This window comes from Molothrus aeneus, chromosome 6 (genome assembly GCF_037042795.1).
Source record: "Molothrus aeneus isolate 106 chromosome 6, BPBGC_Maene_1.0, whole genome shotgun sequence".
In the NCBI taxonomy this organism is placed as follows: domain Eukaryota; kingdom Metazoa; phylum Chordata; class Aves; order Passeriformes; family Icteridae; genus Molothrus; species Molothrus aeneus.
This window is the reverse complement of record NC_089651.1, coordinates 1,904,419-1,925,288: the sequence shown is the minus strand read 5'-3', so window position 1 is coordinate 1,925,288 and position 20,870 is coordinate 1,904,419. Positions and strand designations below refer to the sequence as shown.

Sequence of the window (20,870 nt, the reverse complement as noted above, 5' to 3'; positions counted from 1 at the left end):
CCTTGCTTATTTACCACTTTATCAGTGATTTGATTTGACCAAACCACTAGGATATGTCAAACATTCTCTTTAATCCACATGGCAATGCTACAAGTAACTCTTTAGCTGAACCAGCATAGATAAAATCACCTATCACTCTCCAGCTCTGATTTCTGGCATCAGGTGCTGTCTTGATTCAGCACAATACCTGAAAGCAGCAAACATCCCCGACAAAGACCATCACACAAAAGGCTTCAAGGTTATTCATTAAAGGGCCCATTACTACCTAGCTGCTGGTGCTTTTGGTTGCCATGTCAGGGACATGAAAATTTTTAATCTTTGTTCTTTTTCCTTAAAGAGTACCTGGCAGAGAACATAATTGCAGTTTCTTATGCAAGTCAAGCAAGAGCAGAGGGAAATACAAACAGTTTCAGTTGGGGGCTGCAGGTGAGAATGCCCTTTATTGCTCCATGTAATTCCATAATCTCAGAAATGCAAAGGCACTTTCATGGTAAGGGGCATGGTAAAAGAGGCACAGAAGTTACTAACAGAATAATTATTTCAGTGGATGTAATATCCTTGGAAATTCCTTAACCTTTACTTTAAAATGGCTGATACTGTTGTAATGGGCAGCTTGTAAAGCTAACTCAAAGGAAAGAAGTCCCCTGAACAAAGGTCACAAGAGTGTGTTGTTTGAACAGAGATAATGGCTTCTTGATTAGGTGATAAAGGTAATTTTCAAAGCTCAACGTAAATTAAATAAATATTCAAATGACAGCTTGAATGTTAAAGCCTGATTTTTTTTGCCCCCTGGTTTGATTTTTGAAATACATGAGTGCTCCTTATTCAAGTAACTCAAATTCCATGTAGTCATGCTGGCGTTGTGGGGTAAAGAAAAAACACACATTATTTTTTTAGTATTTACATTTCTACTTCTTGTGAGTCACACACCAGCTCTGGGTTACAACAATCACACCTTCTAGTGCACATTTTATAGAAAGAAACCAATACACAGTAATTGTAACAGAGTATAAACAAGGAGAAAGAGCAAATGTCCACTCAAATCCCACTTTTTAAGGTGTGGCTCATGGGTACTGCAAGAGAATAACCCTTGGCTGCTACACGGCTGGTGACACCAAGGAGTGATGATCCCTTTGGAGTCAATATTTTCATTTGAGTTTACAAGCTTTCAGACTTCCCTTTCAGAAGAAACTGCAGAGTTACATCAAAAGGCTTGGAAATCCTGGCTCTAGTATCAAAACCGGCCGAGACGAGGTGGGTTTAAATCCCAGACTCCTGCCTGCAGAAGAAAAGCATTGTAACCTCTGCAATAAGGTCAGGGGCACCCTTATCACGCTCGACAGCCCCCTGAGGGGAGCGTGCAGGCCGGTGGGCTCGGGCTCTGCGCCCAGGGAACAGGACAAGATGTCTTAAGATGCGACAGGGGTTTTTGGTTGGGCATTAGGAGGAATTTCTTCACAGGAAGGGCGATCAGACATTGGAATGGGGTGCCCAAGGAGGTGATGGAGTCACCTGAAGGTGTTTAAGGAAAGCCTGGACGTGGTGCTCACTGCCGTAGCCACGGTCACTGCCATATGTGGGTCATAGATCGGACTTGCTGATCTCAGAGGTCTTTTCCAGCCTAGTCGGGTCTGTGATTTTACGATAAGCGGCACCAGACGGCTGCGACCCTTATCTGGGGGGCAATAGGACCCCTCGGCCAGGGGCGATCGAGGCGCCTCACCTGAGCCCTCACCGGCTCAGCTGCGCGGGGGAGCCTCTCCAGCCGCTGTCCATCCCCGGCCCGGGCTGCGGAGCTCAGCCTGGAGCTCCCGGCCCGAGGCACGGGCACACCGAGTGCGGTGTGGTTTAACCGCGAAGCGCGGCGTGTTTTAAACACGACGTGTGCGGTGCGCTCCGAGGAGCGCGGCGGCCGCGGGGCCCTCGCGATCTGGCGCCGGAGCGGCGGGCGGGACCCCGTGAGGGGCGCGCGGGGCCCGCGGCCGGCGGGGGAAGGCGCGAGCGGCGCGCGGGGCCCGCGCGGCCCCTGACGGACGAGGACGGGACGGGGCGAGGCCCGCGGCAGCGGCGGGTAAATGGGCTCCGCTAAACCGCCCGGCGCCCCCCGCCCGCTCCGCCCCGCGACGCCGCGGCCGTTGGGGCGGGAGGGCGGCAGGGAGGGAACCCGCCAAAGCCCCGGCCCGAGCCCCGCCGGCGCTCGCCCGGCAGCGGGAGGCGGGAGGAGGAGGGAGAGGCCGCGCAGCGCCGCGCTCCCATTGGCCGCGCGGGGAGCGGCGCCGGGAGCTGATTGGCTGTCGCGCCCGCCCCACCCGCCCGCGGCTGCTCCGCGCGTTGAATTCAAATCGGCACCGGGAGCGGCCCCGCGCTTCGGCCGGGCCGGGGCGGGCGGCGGTGACAGTGCTACTCCTGGGGGCCGCCGGCGCTCCCGCACCGTGGCGTGCGCGGCGGGAGCGGGAGGCCGCAGGGGTAGCGTGTCCCCGTGTTTAAACGCGCCGCCGGCAGTGCCGATGGGCGTTGCTAGGCCGCGGCGGGCGGGGCGGGGCGGGGCGGGGCGGGGCTGGGCCGGGCCGGGCCGGGCCGTTGGGCGGCGGGCGGGCGCGCGCGGGCCGGGCCGGGCCGGGAGGCGGCGGGACGAGCCCGGCGGCCGCGGAGGGCAGCGGGAACCGGCCCGGCGCAGGGCCCCTATCCAGTGCCTCCCTCCCTCCTCCCGCCCTGCAGAGCCGGCGGGACCTGCAATGCGGAGCGGCGCGGCGGGAGCGGCGGGTGTCGCCTCCTGAGGCGGCGGGAGAATGCGGCCGGCGGGCGGGGAGATGGGGGCCGGCGACAAGGTAATTCCTCCGGTGAGCGAGAGCAGCCGCCCCCCGGGGCCGCCGCTTCCCGCGGGGCGGTGACAGCCCCGCTGCCCGCGCTCCGCCCGGCTGGGGGTGAAACCGCTTCGGTCGGAATGATCGCGCGTAGAAACCGCGGGATGGCAGAAACCGAGCGTGTTTTACCTTCGCTTTAATTTCTGTTCTCAACAAGAGCTCCTGAAACTTCATCTCTCACGACCTTTATCCACGGTGTCCGTGAAGAACTTCTTCCTCCTGGCTGTCCTCTCCTCTCTGTTTTTCCCTTTACGGAAGGTGTGTGTGGAGGAGCAGGGATAGTGATGTTCAGAGCGCGTTTGTCTCGGGCATTCTGTGGTGCCCAGACGGAGAAGCTGCGATTGGGAAAGGGTCCCGCGGAGGTGGGGCGGCGCTGCACCGAGCCCGCTTCCCTCACAATTCCAGGCTGGCCAGCCTGCCCGGAGCCCCGGGCACCGCCCCGAAAGGGGCTCCGGGACCCCGAAAGGAGCTCAGGGGCCACCACAGACCGCAGACCCATTTCTTGGAGGGCTTTGCGGGGCCGACTGCGCATGCGCGGAGACGCGGCGCGAAAAGTAAAGGAGGAATAGGAGGGAAAGGACCGGGAAGCGGATCAGGGAAGCGGATCGGTCCCGATCCAGCCCGCCCGGGCACCCCTTCCCTTCGCTTTCCCGTCTTCATCCTCTCATGTTCTGTCTCGGCAAACCCCGCGATCACATTCCACCCCTTACTCCGCTCCGAAGTTTGTTAGGAGCTTGTTAAAGTTCACTGTAAAAGTTAGGAGCTTGTTAGCCAACAGTTCCGTGACTACAAATACCGGGCTGGTCGCCGGAGTTGAGGCGATTATATTATAATTATAATTATTTATATATATATATATATATATATATATATATATATATATATATATATATATATATATATATAAAATTAATTATGTTATAACAAAGATAAGTGTTCCCTGACATGCAGGCTGGTGTCTATTTAGCTCAATAAGAATTTATAAGCAACATCACACCCGCTCCCGGGTCATTACATGTTTCAGCTATTATTTATAGCTCTCTGCTATGCATTAACGTATGTTCTGATTGTATTTGCCTCAGAGGAAGGAAAAGGAAAATCACCCGAGGAATAAATGCCAGGGCACCCGAGCCTTAAGCTACAGGCACAGAAATGGTTTCAGGGAAGGGACTTATTGGTTCAGAGTAGGACTGGAACCCTTGACTTGGAGCTACCCAAAAAACACGATGGATCTGTATCCCCCTTTGACTATTATTGATAAATGGGTCATGGTACACCTGGGCTTTAACATCACCATTGTTCTTTTCATTGGTATGTAGGAAAATGAGCATTCTGAGCCATGCAAAAATGTCCTGAAAACCCCTTTGAAACAAGCGTCTACCTCACAGTTGGTACTGACAGAGAGACAGCCTGACTGTCAGCTTCTAACCACACCCCCAAAACCGAAGGAAACCCCTCCAGCAGATCCCTGGACACCTACTTCCAACCTGAAAATGCTGATTAGTGCAGCTAGTCCTGAGATTAGGAGCAGAGAACAGAGAAGGCAACTGTCAGACAGTTCAAGTGAGGTCCTACAGACAAAACACTGTTTGCAGGTATGTTGAAAAGTCTTTGTTTTATCTTTTTTTTTTTTTTCTTTTGTTAAGTTAGCTGAAGGCTGTTTATTCAGTATAAAAATTATACATTGACACAGCATATCTTTTTTTAAAGTTTTGCTTTTGGAGCATTTACCAAATATAAGTAATGATATTGACTAGCTACATTCAACAGGTAGTGTTCTGGTTTTATTTCACAGCTGCTGAGGACAAAGAGAGAACACTGGCCCTTTGACAGTGCTCACTGTGAAGCTGTTAAATATCTATGCTTACATAGTGTCAAAAACCTCACAATCTCTTTTCCTTATTCCCATGTAGGAGCACTTATTGGGGGATGAATATGAAAAATCTCAGCCAAGTCGCAAAGAGAAAAGTCTGGGATTACTGTGTCATAAATTCTTAGCTCGGTATCCTGATTACCCCAGCCCTTCACAGAAAAGTTACATTTGCCTTGATGAAGTCACTGAAGAGCTACGTAAGTTGGTGTTCATCCTATTAAATATTTCTTCATGCAAATTTGCCTATAAGCTGCCATTTATGTTAGTATATTTTTGCTCCATACAATTTTGGATGCTTACTCTGATCTCAAATTTATTTAAACCCAGTTTTAAACTGCTAATTCCCAGAGCAATTCTTTTAGAATGCTGATGTTTCCTCAGTGAATTGAACTGAGAAATTCTGAATTCTGTTTCATATTGAACATCTAAATTAGTGCTTATACCACAAATAACCAGTTGCAGGTTTTTAAATTCAGAGATGATACCTAAGATTAGTGGTTAGATTTTTGCAGCAGGAACTAGCATTTCTCAAACTCAGCCCACAGCTTCCTGTCCGATCATGACATCGAAGCAAGAATCTTCTTTCTGTTCTTGATGGTATATTAACTTTCTCATTCTATATCACTATTTTTTATGTTGTACCAATAATTTCTGCAGAGTCCGCGTTTCCAAGATCAAGCTGAAAGTTTTTTTAAAATCAAAAAAAGTTATGGAGTTACAGTATTCTACAGCTTATATATGGATAATAGTTTTAAAATTTTAAAAGCTGTATGATTTACATTTTTGTATACTTTGTACAAAAGGACATATATTTTAGGAAATGTCTGGTCAAAACCAAGAATTTATCAGACAAATGAGAACAGAAGAATGTCACCGTGATATTTTATGAAAAATCCCTTCGCCAGGATTTCTTCTCCTGGGAAGCTGGGAAGCTTCAGCTTCTCCCTGTTTTGTTGCTTTGGAATGTGATTTGGAGAATTGTTTTAATTTAATGACCAATCCCAGTCCAGCTGTGTTGGACGCTCTGGTCAGTCATGGGTTTTTATTATTCATTATTGTCTAGCCTTCTGATGTATTCTTTTCTCTATAGTTTAGTAGAATTTTAGTGTATAGTTATAATATAATATAATATATAATAATGAATCAGCCTTCTAAGGAATTTGGAGTCAGATTCATCTCTCACCTTGTCCTGGAGATCCTCACAACACAACAGAAGAGTGTGCTAATAAAATGACATGTAAAAAGAAGTTATAAAACAGTTTCCTACCATGAGTTTCTAAGGTTATTTTAGGACACAATCTAGAATCAATGCAGTGAATAATTAAAAATGCTCTGTTTCTTCTAAAGCTGGATTGAAACCCATGTAATGGCTCTTCTGGCAACAGTAAATTTTATTTCTTAAGAAATGCTAAAAGCCAAGTATAACTCTGGGACAGCAAGTCCTTGCATATATGAAGCAAGATTTGTTTTCCTTGCTGGCAAACCTGGGAGGGCTATTTTCAGTTTATGCTGTGGAATTGGCAAAAATGCTTTGGAAGTATCCCAAGAGGAAGGACAGGAGTCTGTGCTGCAGGTTATGCACGAGGGCAGATGCGTTGCATGGCAGAGCTGTCAGGTTCACCTTTCCCCTGCAGATGTGGAGCGCAGGCGCATCTATGACATTGTGAACGTGCTGGAGAGCCTGCACATGGTGAGCCGCCTGGCCAGGAACAGATACGTCTGGCACGGGCGCCACAACCTGCCCCAGACCCTGCAGGCCCTGAAAAAGGTGGGGGAAGAGAACAAATACATACAGCAAATCCAGATGATCAAGAGAAGAGAGTACGAGCATGAATTTGATCCTGATGGTGAAAGGAATGAAGAAATGGCAAGTTCTTTTGGCTCAAGTGAGCAGTCAGAAATGTCTTTTGTCGAGCTCCCAGGAGTGGAATTTCGTGCTGGTAATAATTCTCTATAATTACAAGAATAATATTATAAATTTCTATGAACGTGGGGGAAGAAAACATTTATTAGCCTTCCTTTTTTTTTCTGAGGTGGTGCTGCCCCAAAGGCACCACAGCTGTTTGTAGTGAGGAAAAGTGCTCTGCACTCTTTCACTTTGTCTTATTCATTCAGTTCTTGTAATTTGTTTCTACATCAGGTGAAATTATCAAATACACCAACGTATAATTCAATTGCCATTACCACTGAATTGTTATAGAAACCAGAAGTTACTACTGAATGTTATAGAAACTTGAAACATAAATTACTCAATTTGTTTTATTAATTTAGCTCTAATTCATGGAAGAAATTTTAATTAAGGGTTAAGCATCTTTAAGAATACAAGTTGTCAGGCAATGAGAAATGTATATGTGGGATACATCACTGTCTCTTCTTTGTAGTTAGACTTGGTATCCACCCAGTCATCTGTTTCTTGTCACGTAGAAACATGATTCTGGAGTCAGCATTGGCCCTAGTCTCTGTTATTCTTACCCTTATTATTACTGACAAATTTCTTCACTGTTTGTGTTTGTAGCTGGTGTGTCCCTGAATACTTTAATCCTTTTTCCTGTCTGCTGCAGCATCAGTGAATGGCAGGAAATACAAGTCCTTACGAGTGATGAGTCAGAAATTTGTGATGCTGTTTCTTGTATCAACACCTCAAATAGTGAGCCTTGAAGTTGCTGCTAAAATCCTGATTGGAGAAGATCAGTTAGAAGACTTAGATAAAAGCAAGTTTAAAAGTAAGTACAACAGCCAAGTGTAAGCTAAATGAATTATCCCAGTACTATTTCATATAAGGAAAAATACGGTCTTATTTTTCCTGCCACAAATGTTTATTTGAGCCTCCAAAAACTCACCAAACACCTTCTGCAGTTTATAATTTTTGTGTGGCTATTGATGCATAATGCCCACCTGAGAGGAAAAGTCCATTAAATCCTCCCTCCAGAAGTATTGTCACAATCCTCCATATTAGGAACAATTTCTCTTTCCTCAAGCAGCCTGTCAAAGTTTTCAGCATAATTTCACCAAAGATGCCCCAGAATCATGCAAAATCTGTGTTCTGGCCCCATAACTAATTTGGTAGAAATCTAAAGAAATTCTGTAAAAGTCCTGTGACCAACTTGTGTGTCAGAGGAAGTGAAACCCTTTGCTCTAACTGCCAATTATTTCTTCACTCTTTTACCCTTCTCTCAGTTCCCTGCACACTTCTTCCTCTTCCTCTCCATTCAAATGAATGGTATTTCTAGGTCTAGGTCAGTAGACATATAATAATTAAAATTGTGCTGCTTTTGAGGGATAGTTGTGGGTTTCAGTGAAAATTCTTCCTCAATTCTCAGATTCCTTTGCTTGTTTGGGTTATTTTTTGTTTTGGTTTTGAGGGTTTTTTTTGTGGAATCGTGTCTATGTGAATACTGATCCTTGCTGATTTCAGTTCATTATTTCCTTTCCACTGCCTCACAGCAACACAGAGATGGTGGGTGGCTACTCAGTAGGGTTATTGCTTGCTTTTATTCTTCCATAAGAAGAGCCTGTCTCACAATAAAAGCATTTTCAGGATGTGCCATCTGTCTACTTGTATTTCAAGTATAAATCTCATGTTTTACCACGTCTTGGTTACGAAGCAAAAAATTCCATGACCTAAGCACATTCACTGTGCTCTAGAATTCACTTGAAGTTTGACTTTTACCTGAAACTTTTCCCTAATAGCTCAACCTAGAGACAGGGAAGATATGCAGGATGGTTATACTGTTGGATTTTAATGTGTCTCTGCCCTCTAGTTCCCATGTTTGCTGTTGCATGTGTGTACCTGCCTCTTAATCTACTTATATTTACTACAGAATTTGTGTAGATTTGATCATTGCACAGAAACTGACTTGTTCTGAAAGCATTCTTTTTTCCATATTTAGTATAATAAACTTTGCAGTGTCTTCTAGCTCTGTATCTATGTCTTCTGTTTTACATGTAAACTTTGTATCACAATATTATTTCATTGTATAAATACCTGTTCCACAAAATTGTTCTTTTGATTGTTCTAAAAGCTTTTTCCTTTTAGCTGCTTAAAGGGTGTTACAACATTTCTTTTCTGATACATGCTACTTGTTAATTGCAGTTGCTACACTTTCCATTTATTTCTTTTATTTCAGCCAAAATTAGAAGACTTTATGACATTGCAAATGTTCTCAGCAGCCTTAAGCTTATCAAAAAAGTTCATGTTACAGAGGAGAGAGGTAGAAAACCAGCATTCAAGTGGACAGGACCTGAGGTCTTGCCAAATACTCAGGGTAGGTGTATGTGTAATTTCCTTTTGTTCTGCTGATGATATTGATTGTTTTTTTCATTTTCTCTACTAGAAATTTTTGACCAAAAGACAGAATAACTAAGCAGAAAATCTTTTACTAGTCACATCACTGTCCTTATCAGCACAGCCACCAGTATCTATTTGCACACAGTGGATGTTCAGCTATTGAGATTCTTGAATTTCCATGTTTGCTGCTGTTGGTACTTCAACAATTATCAGCCAGGCTCAAATAATTGCTTTTAATTACTGAATCTGCATATGATACATATTTTCTTCTTTTTCCTGTTTTCCAGATATAAAACTTGAAGCAACTTCTACAACCTGTTCCCCACCTATTTCAGAATCCATCACTTCCAAAGAGCAGTGCTCAAAAGCCCTTTTTCCTTCAAAAGGAAAGCAAAACTTCACTCGGCATTCATCTCTAATAAAATTAGTTAAGAGTATAGAGAATGACAGAAGGAAGATCCAGTCTGCTCCAACCAGCCCAGTTAAAATAAGTGCCAGTACATATCTTTTAATCATTTTTCTTTTAGAGACTTCCTTTTCTTTGTTTTTAAGTCAGATATAGTATTGCATTAAATATTTGGGCTTGCCCTCTTCTCACAGGACACGTAGATGTGTGGGTGGTGCCTCCTTTCAAAAAAATCATCTTAAGAGCTGTCAAAAATGCAGGAATGGCTACAAACTTTCTGTTTGTCTAGAATCACTGAATATTGGATCTTCTCTGAACCTTCTTTGTTGTAGAAACTCTGCTTTGGATCATACTATCTAAGCAGTTCTGTATTCCAAAACATGGCCAGAAAATTACCTGGCCGTGTTCATGTTCTTGCTTGGGATCCTCTCTGGGGCCTTTAAAATTTGTTTAATGTAAGCTGATGTCCATTTGACCAAATCAAATCTGTGCTGAGTTTGAGGATAAGTTATCTCATTAAATGTTACATTACATAATGCAGTCTCCTCAAGTTAAGTTAAATTTTTACTTTGAATTGATGAACTCACTGTTTTGATTTGGTGTTCTTCTCTTCCAACCAGGTACTTATCAAAGTTTACCAGTTTTCCCAAATACAATAGCTCAGTTTCCAGCAATCACCAAACATCAGCTGGAAGGACAAGCCAAGTAAGTTTGCACAAGTTTACAGGTGAGAACAAGTTAAAGTTATGCTCAGTTTGAGTAGGGCAATAGCCTGCAAAAACCAGTAACCTTGAGTACTGCTGCAGGCTAGTTTTTCATTTGTTTTCTCTTTAGTGGATTGAGAAGTACAGGTTTATGTTAACTCTTTATATTACAGAAGATAATTTGTCAGAACATTCATTTCTGCATGAAGGAATTAAAACACATTTGGGATTTTTTTGTTTTGTTTTTTGCTGAAGGACAGCAGAAGAGATGCAAATGAAATGTGCCCTGTCCTCGCCTGAGGCTGTCCCCAAGCCTGAGCCCTCTCAGCAGCCAGCTCTGAGCCAGCCCCTCGGGGTGTGCCCTGCAAGCCACAGCTCTGTGTCACCAGTCATCCTACCTCATCCTCAGTCTGGGGTTTCATATGCAATCTATCTGCACCCTTCCCAAGCCCACACGGTGACAACCTACAGCCCAGGCTTCATGTTGCAGCCTCTGCCATGTGCTAACGTAACTGGAATTAAGAGTAATAATTCAAAAATATTAAATATAATAACCACTGAGGAAGGGGACACTCAGAGAGGTCAAGATGAGCCTACAAAATCCTTGGCAGCTGAAGAAAGACCTGAAATGAAATCAGAAACTTCATCTCAGCGATGCCTTAAAAGATCACAAGCGCTACCAGAGAGTAATTTAATTAAAAGGCGTAAAAACGATGAGGAAAGCCTTGATACTTCTTTGGTAAGTTAAATTAGTTTTAAAATGCCATTTTATGGCTTAGTGATGTTGCCACCTACTCATTTTCAAAGTGATGAAGGAGCCTGCCAGTGAGTGTAGGCGTTGTAAATAACATCAGGCTTGAAGAGATGGTGTTTCATTTGCTATGCCTGCTGATGTTTGAGGGGGCTGGGGTTTGTATCTAAGAAGACAAAGTGTACAGGTGTAGTGAAAATAAAGCAGCTCACAAAACACTATGTCAAAACTTACTTACTGATACGTGATTTTGGAGTAGGACAGGTTGAGAGCAAGGCTGGAAGCGAGAGATCTTCAAGGTCCCTTGAATTCTAGGATTCTGTAAACTTGCTGGCATCCATTCTTGGCTTTAGAGGTGTTAGGAGGGAAAGTGGATGTATGAAAGTCACTGGACAGGGAACGTCCCAAAATCCTGATGCCGTCTAAATATTCCCACCCAGTGTTGGTTTGTTGTAGGCATAATAGAACAGCACATGAAGAGAATAAGAAGTTCAGAAAAACTTGATGTATATGGAGAGATTGGGGCTGGATTGCTTTCTACTCCTCAGTTGCTGATTATTTTAGCATCTCTGTAAATTATAAATCTGCTGTAAATTCGGCTTGCTGAAACAGTCATCATATGTTATGGGTGTGTTATGACAGCACATGCTATCCAACATCCACCAGCTGGGAAGAAACAAGATGTGATAACATGGACCTGGCTGTCCTAGTGACCAGAAACTTTTAAAGTACAAACTTGGGAATGAGGAGGAAGTAAAAAGCTTTCCTTCCAGTTTTTAAGAATATGTAACTATTGTTGTAGGGCTCTAATTGACATTGTTAAGCCTTACAACACCTGCCTTTCTTTTTGTATGTGCTTTCTTCAAAGGGAGAATCCCCTAAGAATGAAAAACCACCTTCCAATAGCTCACAAACTAATCATGAAATAGACAATGTCCAGGAAGAGAGACAGAATGAAACCAAAACAGTAGATCAAAACATTGCAAGGTGCTGTGACCAATGTACAAAAGAAAATATTCCAGAAGATGAAGATAAAATCAAAACAAAACAAGACATACCTGTGGCATTTGCCATTCCTGCTCCTGAGGTAAGATTTGTCTTGCCATTCCCTGGGAAAACACTACTTGGAGTCTCTGCAAAAGAAACAAAACTACAACGAACTACACCTACATAGGTTGTCTTTGGCTGAATTCATTTTGGTGTGCTGTTAAAATCTTATTTTGTAGGAATGTAGGATTTCTGTTTCTGCATTGAGTACACAAAAGAGAGGACATAAAGAGGCTTTCAGGCTTCCATTGGAATGAAGGTCACACTAAGGAGCTGAGGGCAATATTGAGATCCCTTACCTCCCCCATCCTTTCTTTGCATATACTTACTGTCAAATGCTTTGAAACAGAATCACATGAAACTCTCTTCATCAGTAAAATTCAGTATTCTGCAATCAGTTAAGACTGATTGCTGTAGAGAACCTGAACAGTTCTGTTGACAAAAACAGAATATGTAAATATAAAAGTTTTGTCATCCAATATTTGTTTTACGAAAAGTACAATCCAAAAATGAGGTGATGTGATGATTTACTGGGTCCAGAATGTTTCTTCTGGAAAAATAGCATTCAGTATCAGGGTTTCTTTTCCATCTGGTCAAATTGCACTGTGTTAATCCCAGGTGGAATTCCAGTTCCCCACCAAGAGTATCAGCTGGAAATGGAGCCTGCTGACTTCTGAGTGGTTTTAATTGAAAGAGCATGTCCTTGAGTGTGTTGTCTCTTTTCAGACAGAGAGTAGTACAGGCATGGGATATGGCATCCTGGGGACATGGAGGATAAAGAATAAGAACAAGGCAAGGGAGGGTTGCAGTTTTGGAGAAGACTTTTGGGGTTTGTTTATGACATGCTTGGGCTAAAGGCGTGCTGTCTCTTTCTTTCCCAGACTTTTTTTCCATCTGGTTATCTTATTCCTCTGACTCACTGCACCCATGGCAACAAGGCAGAGTGCTCCACTAAAGAGAAGGCTGGGGTGTGTTCTCTGCAGCACACAGCCTACAGCTCTCCCATCACTGGTGAGTGTTCAGGGAGGCAGGCACAGGGGGCCAGCTCAAGGGGCCAGGGCCAGCTTGTCCTGATTCCTTTCAACACTTGATGTTTCTGTTCCAGGTGTCATTCCAATGCCAGCCTCAGAACTGAAGACAGTCAATATTCCTGCTTTTCATATAACACCCTTGAACATAATGCTGTCACCAAATTCCATAGCTGCTGCACCTGTACTGAGCAACTCCTGCCTCAATTCGAGCAGTACCAGCTCTGCCCCAAACCCAAGCTCTTCAGCTCTCAACTTTATGCTGCAACACATAGGACTAATACCTGCTGGTGTGCAAGTTCCTGCAAATCCCCCTCTACAGCACGTGCCAGTCTCTTCCCAATCAGAAAATATCAGCCATAGCTCAGGGAGCACAAATGTGCAAGAAGGGAAGGTGAGTTAAAACATTGCAACTCCACCATGGTGGGATGAGTGGGAAGTGCAGTGCAGTCCCTTACAGCAGGTAAAATTTATAAATAAACATTTCTTTTTGATCTTTAGAAATCAGCACTGCCCAAAAAGAGCTAGCAGTGAAGGCCAGCCTAAGTACAGTAGAAATGAGAGGTTAGCAAGGAAGATAAATGACTTATTTGTGGTGGAAGTGGAGCCAGCTGGAAGATGACAAGATGTGAACAAACAACTGTTTTAGAGGGAGGATTTTACATATCTGAGAGATATTTTAATAATCACAAACTGCTATTGTACTTATTAAAAAATTGTTCCTTTGTTATTTTCTTTCCTTCTTGTTACTTCCCTACTCTACCCTCAAGTTCTTGTGTTTCATAATAGCTATTCTTTTAATAGGATAGGACTCTACAGGATTGTAGGTATTTCCTCCCCCCACAGGAAGTTTCTCTGTGTATTTTATGTAATACTGTATTGCCTAATATCTGTTTGTGTTAAAAAAGAAGGGGTTTAGAAAAACTGTATTTTTATGTAATAATGGATATACCTGCATTCCTTTATATATATATATTTCTCAGTAAAACGTTCAGTTTTTAAATTTCAAGGGAAAAAAAAGTTTGCTAATATCCTGCAGAAATTTAGAAGTAGTAGAATTTTCTTTTTATTCCCCCATAAATGAAAGTAACTTTGTCTTTTCTCTTCAGTTCCTTCAGCCAAAGGAACCTCAGGAGCCTCAGGCAGTTACAGAGAATTTTTTCCGCACACCAGGAGGGCCAAACACAGAACCTGCACTATCTGCAAACTCAGATGGTACCCAGAGAACCTCTCAAGGAACTTTATATATTCCTCAACGAAAACTTGAAGTTTCAGAAGACTAATTTTGGGATAGGGAATTTTTGATTGTGTTAGCAGGCAAAATTGCTGGTAACACACTGCACACATCTGGCATTGTATGATGGACAATGGTTTGGACATGTATTGCCATGACCTCAATGCTGGAATAGCCTTAATTGATGCTTTAGAAAATAAAACTGACTCTTAAGGAGAAAGTTAATGCCTAATGAATTTTTCCAAAAGGCTTACCTGAAGTATTTTAACAGCAAAGTTATGTATCTAGTGGGGTTTTTCATGAGTGTGTGTTGATTTCTTCTATGCAAAGTAAGCTGAAATTGTCTTTGTACAGAAAGGTACAGTCTATCAGTCAGTACATATTTTGCACCAAAAAAAAAAAAAGTACTGTGAGTGTGTAAATATTTTATGTCTTAGCAAAAAGGCTACAGGTAAAATGTTTTGCTTCTGTGTTTAATAATGCTCTTTTGTAAAGTTAGTAAGAAGCACAAAAAAAACCTCCCAAATTTTCTTAATCATTTTTATATAAGTTAAGAATTATTTATACTGTATTTTTAAATTGATTTGTTCAGATTAAACTTACATAAAACTCTACAGTGACTTTTTCTGTTTGATCAGATTAGATTACCTAAGTTACACATTGCATATGCATATGTTGCATATTCACTGGCATCTCTTAATTCTTTTTTTGTCAGGCAGGGGTTGCTGTGTTCTGAAGGAAGGGGGGAATGGTGTTTTGTGAAAAAGTGAATTAAGTAACTGAGTGTAACTTCTGAACTCTTATCAGTAGATATTACAACTCCTAAAAACAAGTCAGAACATCAAGTCAGTCACACAGGAACGTGTGTCCAAATGTCACAGAAGTTTTAAATAGGTTCAATCAAACCACTTGAATTTAAATATGGTCAGCAGTGTCTCTCATACACTGAAGGAGGAAGATGACTCTTCATACAGTTCACACTCAGATAACAAGTAATAGCTGACACATTGAATAACAATACAGTGTATCTGCCTTCCCAGGTGAAATGTGCCTGGTAGACCAACCTGGGATAGAAGAAATGGCAGCAAAGCCCAAGATTCAGGCTTGGACTGCACAAAAAAAATATTAAAACAGCTACCACAGTGAAACAAAAAAAACCCAAACTCATCTGCTCTTTAATAATGCAAAGTTCTAATATAAAATACACCTGACAGAATATTTCACTATTGAAATATTCCTAAATGAGGGGGAAAGAAGAATAAAAGCTGGAAGAGGGAAGAATTCTCACTAGAGCACTGAGTAGATTTTTCTTTTCCAACACAATAACTGATCTTCCTTACACCTGCTCTCAACTTCATTCTGGAAATACAAAGGTAAAGGTTTTAGAAACTTGCTTTACTCAGCAGAAACAAACCACCCTTTCATTTCTGAGCACCACAGCTGACAGACTAAGAAACTACAGTATTTAGGCTTGGTGAAATGGTCTTGTCACACATGGTGCTGAGAAAGCTGAGCATATTTTGGAAAGCTGAGCATGTTTTCTGACTTTCTGCCCAGTGTCCCTTGGCTCCTGACACACTGCAGTTGCTTTTTCACCAGCACTTTTCTTCCTGTGTGCTGGTTTTGCAGGGTGAAAAGCTGCTGCTTTCTTGGCTCCAAGGGTCTCCTGTCCCCTGTCTGGCAGCCCAGCTCACTGCTCTTCCCACCTTGCCTCCCCTCCCCTGGAACGTGCCCTGAGTGCCTGATGTGCTCTGGGGAAGCCCCTCTGATCCCCAGGCTGGTTTGCTTTGGAATTGCTGTGTTCCAGCTCTCAGGGCAGGGTTTTTTAATCCCTTCCACTGATCTATAGAAAACTACTTTCTCACTCCAGTTCATGCATATGCAATTCCAGTTGCATATCTTGAGTCTTTTCTTCCAACCCCAGGTCCTGCTAACCACAGTTGACCTGGAATGATAGGTAATCCCAAGTAACCTGTATAGATCCAGCTGTTCCTTGGAGCTGTAAAGAGCCTTTCAACAATCCTTACAGGGGCACACAGAAATTACAGAAATTACAATCCTTACAGGGCCACACAGAAATTACACAGCAGCACAGAAATCAGGCAGTACCCAACACCAGGAAAATTAAAAGTTCATCACCTGCATTTTTCCCTTCAATCCTCTGCCAAAACCAAAGGGAAAATACTTACATTTTGGGGCAAAAGCTTTCTTCACAGAGTTCCCTGTAGTTGGGTATGGTGCAAATCCATCCAAGTACATGATCTATAAAATAGGAGTGAACATTACAGAAGGTTCATCCCTCTCAAATGTCAGGGGACCTAATGTAAGTCACCAAGGGCACAAACACAAAGATTTAAGAAGCTTCTCAGTGCTTCCCATGTATTCCAAGAGGGAGTTCAGGCCTGCCCCAACTCCTCCTTGCTGCCCTCTTACAAGGAACCCTCATACCCCACACTGCACTGTCCCCTCTGCATTGGGCTTTATCTGATATAGAATAGTTCCATTAACTATCTGGGGAGAACCACCCAGAAGAGATGGAGTTCAGCTCCTCTGCTCAGGAAAGAAATAGTCCTTCCATTTTACACCAAGGATCTGTCTCTGCATTATAAAACCTGTGCCAGACTCAACAGCAAACAGATTTATAACTTCCTAAGATTTTTCTCAGCAGCCTCAGCTAACAGACCCCTAAATTCTAAAGTCTGATGTGGATTTGGCATCTAATTTTCTTATGCTTCCATGAAAGTCCCAAGTTGAGACTTTCAGCTTGAGAGTTCTGGTGTTTAACCCCTGGGATGGGCCCTTTCATACACAGCAAAGTCCATGATCCCGAACAAAGTTGCTAAATTCAGGCATCTGCTCAGAAAAATGAGAATTAGCTTCTAAACCTCAAAATTAGAGGTTTAGAATTAGCTTCTAAACTTTTTTTACAGGACTCTTAAAATAAAGCCCTGTAAAAAAGTTCTTACTTTACTGCCCACACCTCACACATCTGCAGCCTCATCCATTACCAAGGGGCTCAGTCAGGCGTGGCAAAGATAACTGCAATAATTATACAGGCTAAATATTATACATATTATCTACCCACCTTAATGCCTAAAACCAGTAAGAAATGAAAGATTTAGGTAAAAGCATAATCCCCTGTATCCTAGAAGGCAAACCATTAGTATCTCTCAAACCATGAACTGTAGAATGAAATGCTATTTAGTTTAAAACTGTTGTTTTCCTGGAGGTGCTACAAACAAGTATTATTTTTAACAATTATTTTGGTAAATTACTTTTGGCAATGTGACCATTAATAACAAAATCGTCATTTCAAGAACTGTTGTTTTATGATTTACATTTAAGCAACGCAGTAGAGCAACTATAAAACTTTAATCTTTATTTCTGATTTGTTAGGCTGCAGTCAGGAATGTCCTTTAGGTGTAACCCGAGGGGCTGCATTGTTGTCCACCTACTCACAAGCAGACATAAGGGAACAAAATGCCAGGCTTTTGTCAGAGGCTATTTTCAGCTTGGTGATAGCAATGGCATTGCTCAGATCACTGAAACTCTCACTCCCCTCCCCTCCCAGCTTATAGGGCTGGCAGAAGTGGTCACTGTATTTAAAGAGAGCAGGAACCCCTCCTGTACAAACCCTTTGAGACCCAAGAAAAGAAGGAGAAAATTCAAGCGACTCCGGTGAGTAGAGTCCCACGGGTTCTGCCAAAAAGCGTTTGGGTATTTTTTTATTCCTAACAGATGATAGAAGCATTTGGTGCCTGACAAAGAAAACCACTTCTGTAGGTATAGTACAGAAATATGAGTCCTACAGAGCAGTGTCTTATGTTTGGAGTAGCCAGTAGAAGGAGAGATTCTTCTGGCTCAGCCAGGCAAGCAGCTATGGGTGCTGCAAGAGCAGGGCTGGGGGGATCCTCATTAGAAACACTCGTTTGGACTAGGCAAGACTGGGTACCAGAAGTTTCAGAATGTTTGAATATTTTCTTACAAAGCTACAGAATTATTTGTCTGCTGCAAACAGTCAGTTGTTAGAAAGCGCACGTACACAGCATACAAATTTGTGTGCTTCCATAATGGTATCCTAGAAGTAAAAAACCAAAACAAATCCCCCAAAATCTTCAACATATTTAATGTTGGTGACCAATTGGTTTCATGTCAAATAAGAAGTAAACTTCTGTGTAGACCTGACAAGAAATGGCTAGCTAAGAATGCAGGATGAAAGAATTATTCCCAAATCCATCACTCAAGCATTCTAAGAGAGCATGATTGGTCAAATCTTCAGGAAAAAAAAAAAAAAAACAAAAAAAAACCAAAACCAAACTTCAAATAAAGAAATAAATAAATACATATGTGTTTTTACTATGAAAAGTTTTCTGCCTAAAGGTGAAAGTATTTCAGAGAATAAAGCCCTGCACATAGATAAAATAATTCTGTGTCTTATCTCAGTCATCACAGTGCTATTTTAAAGTCTGTAACAGTTTTGCCTGGCACTTAAAGAACTTAGTGCAGGGAGAAGCATTTAGAGAAGGATTGTGTGGAAGGAATAGTGAAAGCTGATAGCCCAGGATTAGGCCTGGAAAATTGAATGTGTCACTTGTACAGCAGGATGCAGCTTTCCACAGCCAGATGGATCAGACTGAACCATGAGTGTCAATGTACAAGCATGTGAATGTGGGGTGTGGCTGATTTCTAAGTCAGAATGAAGTATCTTGGTCTAGTGTCAGATACTGTATTTTTTGGAGGTGCAATCTTAAATTTCTGCAAAAGTGTGCATCGAAGAAGTTTCAAAGGAAATGTGGCATCACTAGGCTAGAAAATAATAGAAAAAGTGGGAGAACAGAGATGAAAGCAAGGGAATGGGGCACTATCAGCTCTCAGCCATGAACGTGTGCTTCACATCAAGTCAGTTAAAATCTTTTGTTTCAAAGTGCCACATGTAACTTAGCATGACCAGTGTCAATGAAAAAAATCAGTATTTACTTTCCAGTGTTGGAATTCCCATACCTTGACCTCTCTGTATTGCTTTACTGCAGCTGTAAGGGGAAAATGCTGGTTATTATGAGATCATGGTGGAAGCTCAATGTATGACACTGACTAATAAGATTTACCTGTAGCCACAGCCCGTGAATGCATTGGAATATCAGAAATACGATTACAAATACATAACAAGATCACATCTCCATCAAATGAGCTCAGGCATCAAACACAAGCCTTCCCCCTGTTGTGAATCTCTCCTGCTGAGGGAGAAGCATGTTCCACAAGAGGCTGGATTTTGACAGAAACACCTCCAGGCATTTCGAGATGCAGTGGCATCTCAAATACAGACACATCAAAAGAAAACCTCACTGTGAGTGTCAGTTGCAGAGAAAAGCCACAGCAGCATTTTATTGCTATTATATAAAGGAAGACATATCTTGTTATCCCCACGGTGCTGCTGGGGTGAGTACCACTAGGGACGGTCAAATGAGTCATGGTGGTCACAGGACAGGTCACAGCAGAGCTGTGATTAGATACCAGAGTGAAGTTCTGGCTGCACTGGCATTCCCACAGACTTCAGCTGGGAAACCAATTTCAAATATGGCCTTGATACTTTGCATTTCAATGTAGACAGCGATGTGTGAGTTTTGTATTTTTATTGCTTGTGTGTTAGGTAAGGAATCAAGGAATGAGTTTTCTTATCCTCTGAGTCTGGACCAAGCAGCTTAGCTGCGACTAAAACACAGAGAGATGCAAGGCACACCCTGCCCACTGCTCCCCACTTCTACTGCCAGTGGTCACAAAGATCAATATTCCCCATTCTGTTTATCCCCTTCAAAGCCATCCTGCAGCACATGTGGCAAAGAGATAACTCTGCCAGTCACACAAAACACAACTCTGCAGTCCATTCAGATAAGACCTGAGCTCTAGACTGTCAAATGCATGAGCACATAGAAGAGAAAACCTTGTGTTTAGCAAGGAAGCACCAGAATTAATTTCAATTAATCCATTAATTAATTACATTTTTCACCTGCAGCTCAGTCAGGCATTAGCACGGCCTTTTACTCCTCCACATTTCATCAGGCCCGCACTACATCCACCACCCATTTAGATCAATGGATCAAAATACAATTTTGGATTTTATCCTTATCAATGGCACTTTGATTAGAGAGAGGCCCTCTGTGGCAGTGATGTGACACCCAGATTTGCACAGTATGACTAACAGCCCAGAAGAAGACAGCTCACAACTGTGCAGGGCACACCAACACTTCAAAGGCTTCCTTGCTCCAAGCCCAGCCTACAAAGCAGTGATACAAGCTCTAAGAAATGGGAGGCATGAATCCTTGGCTGCACATCTGATGTATAAATTCTGCTCCATATAGAAGCTACATTCTGAAGAATGACACAAGCTGCTGAACAGCATTTGAGCAAGCCCAAGAACACTCCTCCAGCTTAACAGCACCCTGAGGGCCCACACATCACAACTAACACTCAGAAGTTTCTGTGTCACACATTTCTTACCTTTAGGATCAGTCTGTTCTACTTCCCACCTGATCACCAGAATATTACAAGTACCATGTGATGAGCAGATATGAAAAACTAACCAGATTAAGACAACAAAGTTCAGGGAATTTCATGGGGGTTTAGACACTAACACCCAATGAAATTATGGGAAGTGAAGACTTTGGATCTATTTTTTTC

General features: G+C 42.7%; 1 protein-coding gene across 1 annotated transcript; it reads left to right on the top strand.

The window, feature by feature from the left end:
- Nucleotides 1-3,394: 3,394 nt before the first annotated feature.
- E2F8 (E2F transcription factor 8) lies at nucleotides 3,395-14,799 on the top strand. Its single transcript, XM_066551563.1, has 13 exons — nucleotides 3,395-3,418; nucleotides 4,184-4,459; nucleotides 4,778-4,934; nucleotides 6,372-6,677; nucleotides 7,299-7,460; nucleotides 8,865-9,002; nucleotides 9,313-9,522; nucleotides 10,052-10,136; nucleotides 10,391-10,874; nucleotides 11,755-11,973; nucleotides 12,815-12,944; nucleotides 13,039-13,355; nucleotides 14,071-14,799. The coding sequence occupies exons 1-13, from the start codon at nucleotides 3,395-3,397 to the stop codon at nucleotides 14,242-14,244; spliced, it is 2,682 nt and encodes an 893-aa protein (XP_066407660.1). The 3' UTR covers nucleotides 14,245-14,799.
- Nucleotides 14,800-20,870: the final 6,071 nt, after the last annotated feature.

Coding starts and splice junctions, on each gene's coding strand:
- E2F8 (XM_066551563.1), top strand. CDS start 3,395: ATGCGCGGAGACGCGGCGCGAAAA. Junction 3,419..4,183: donor GCGGAGACGCGGCGCGAAAA/GTAAAGGAGGAA, acceptor ATTGGTATGTAG/GAAAATGAGCATTCTGAGCC. Junction 10,875..11,754: donor AAAGCCTTGATACTTCTTTG/GTAAGTTAAATT, acceptor CTTTCTTCAAAG/GGAGAATCCCCTAAGAATGA.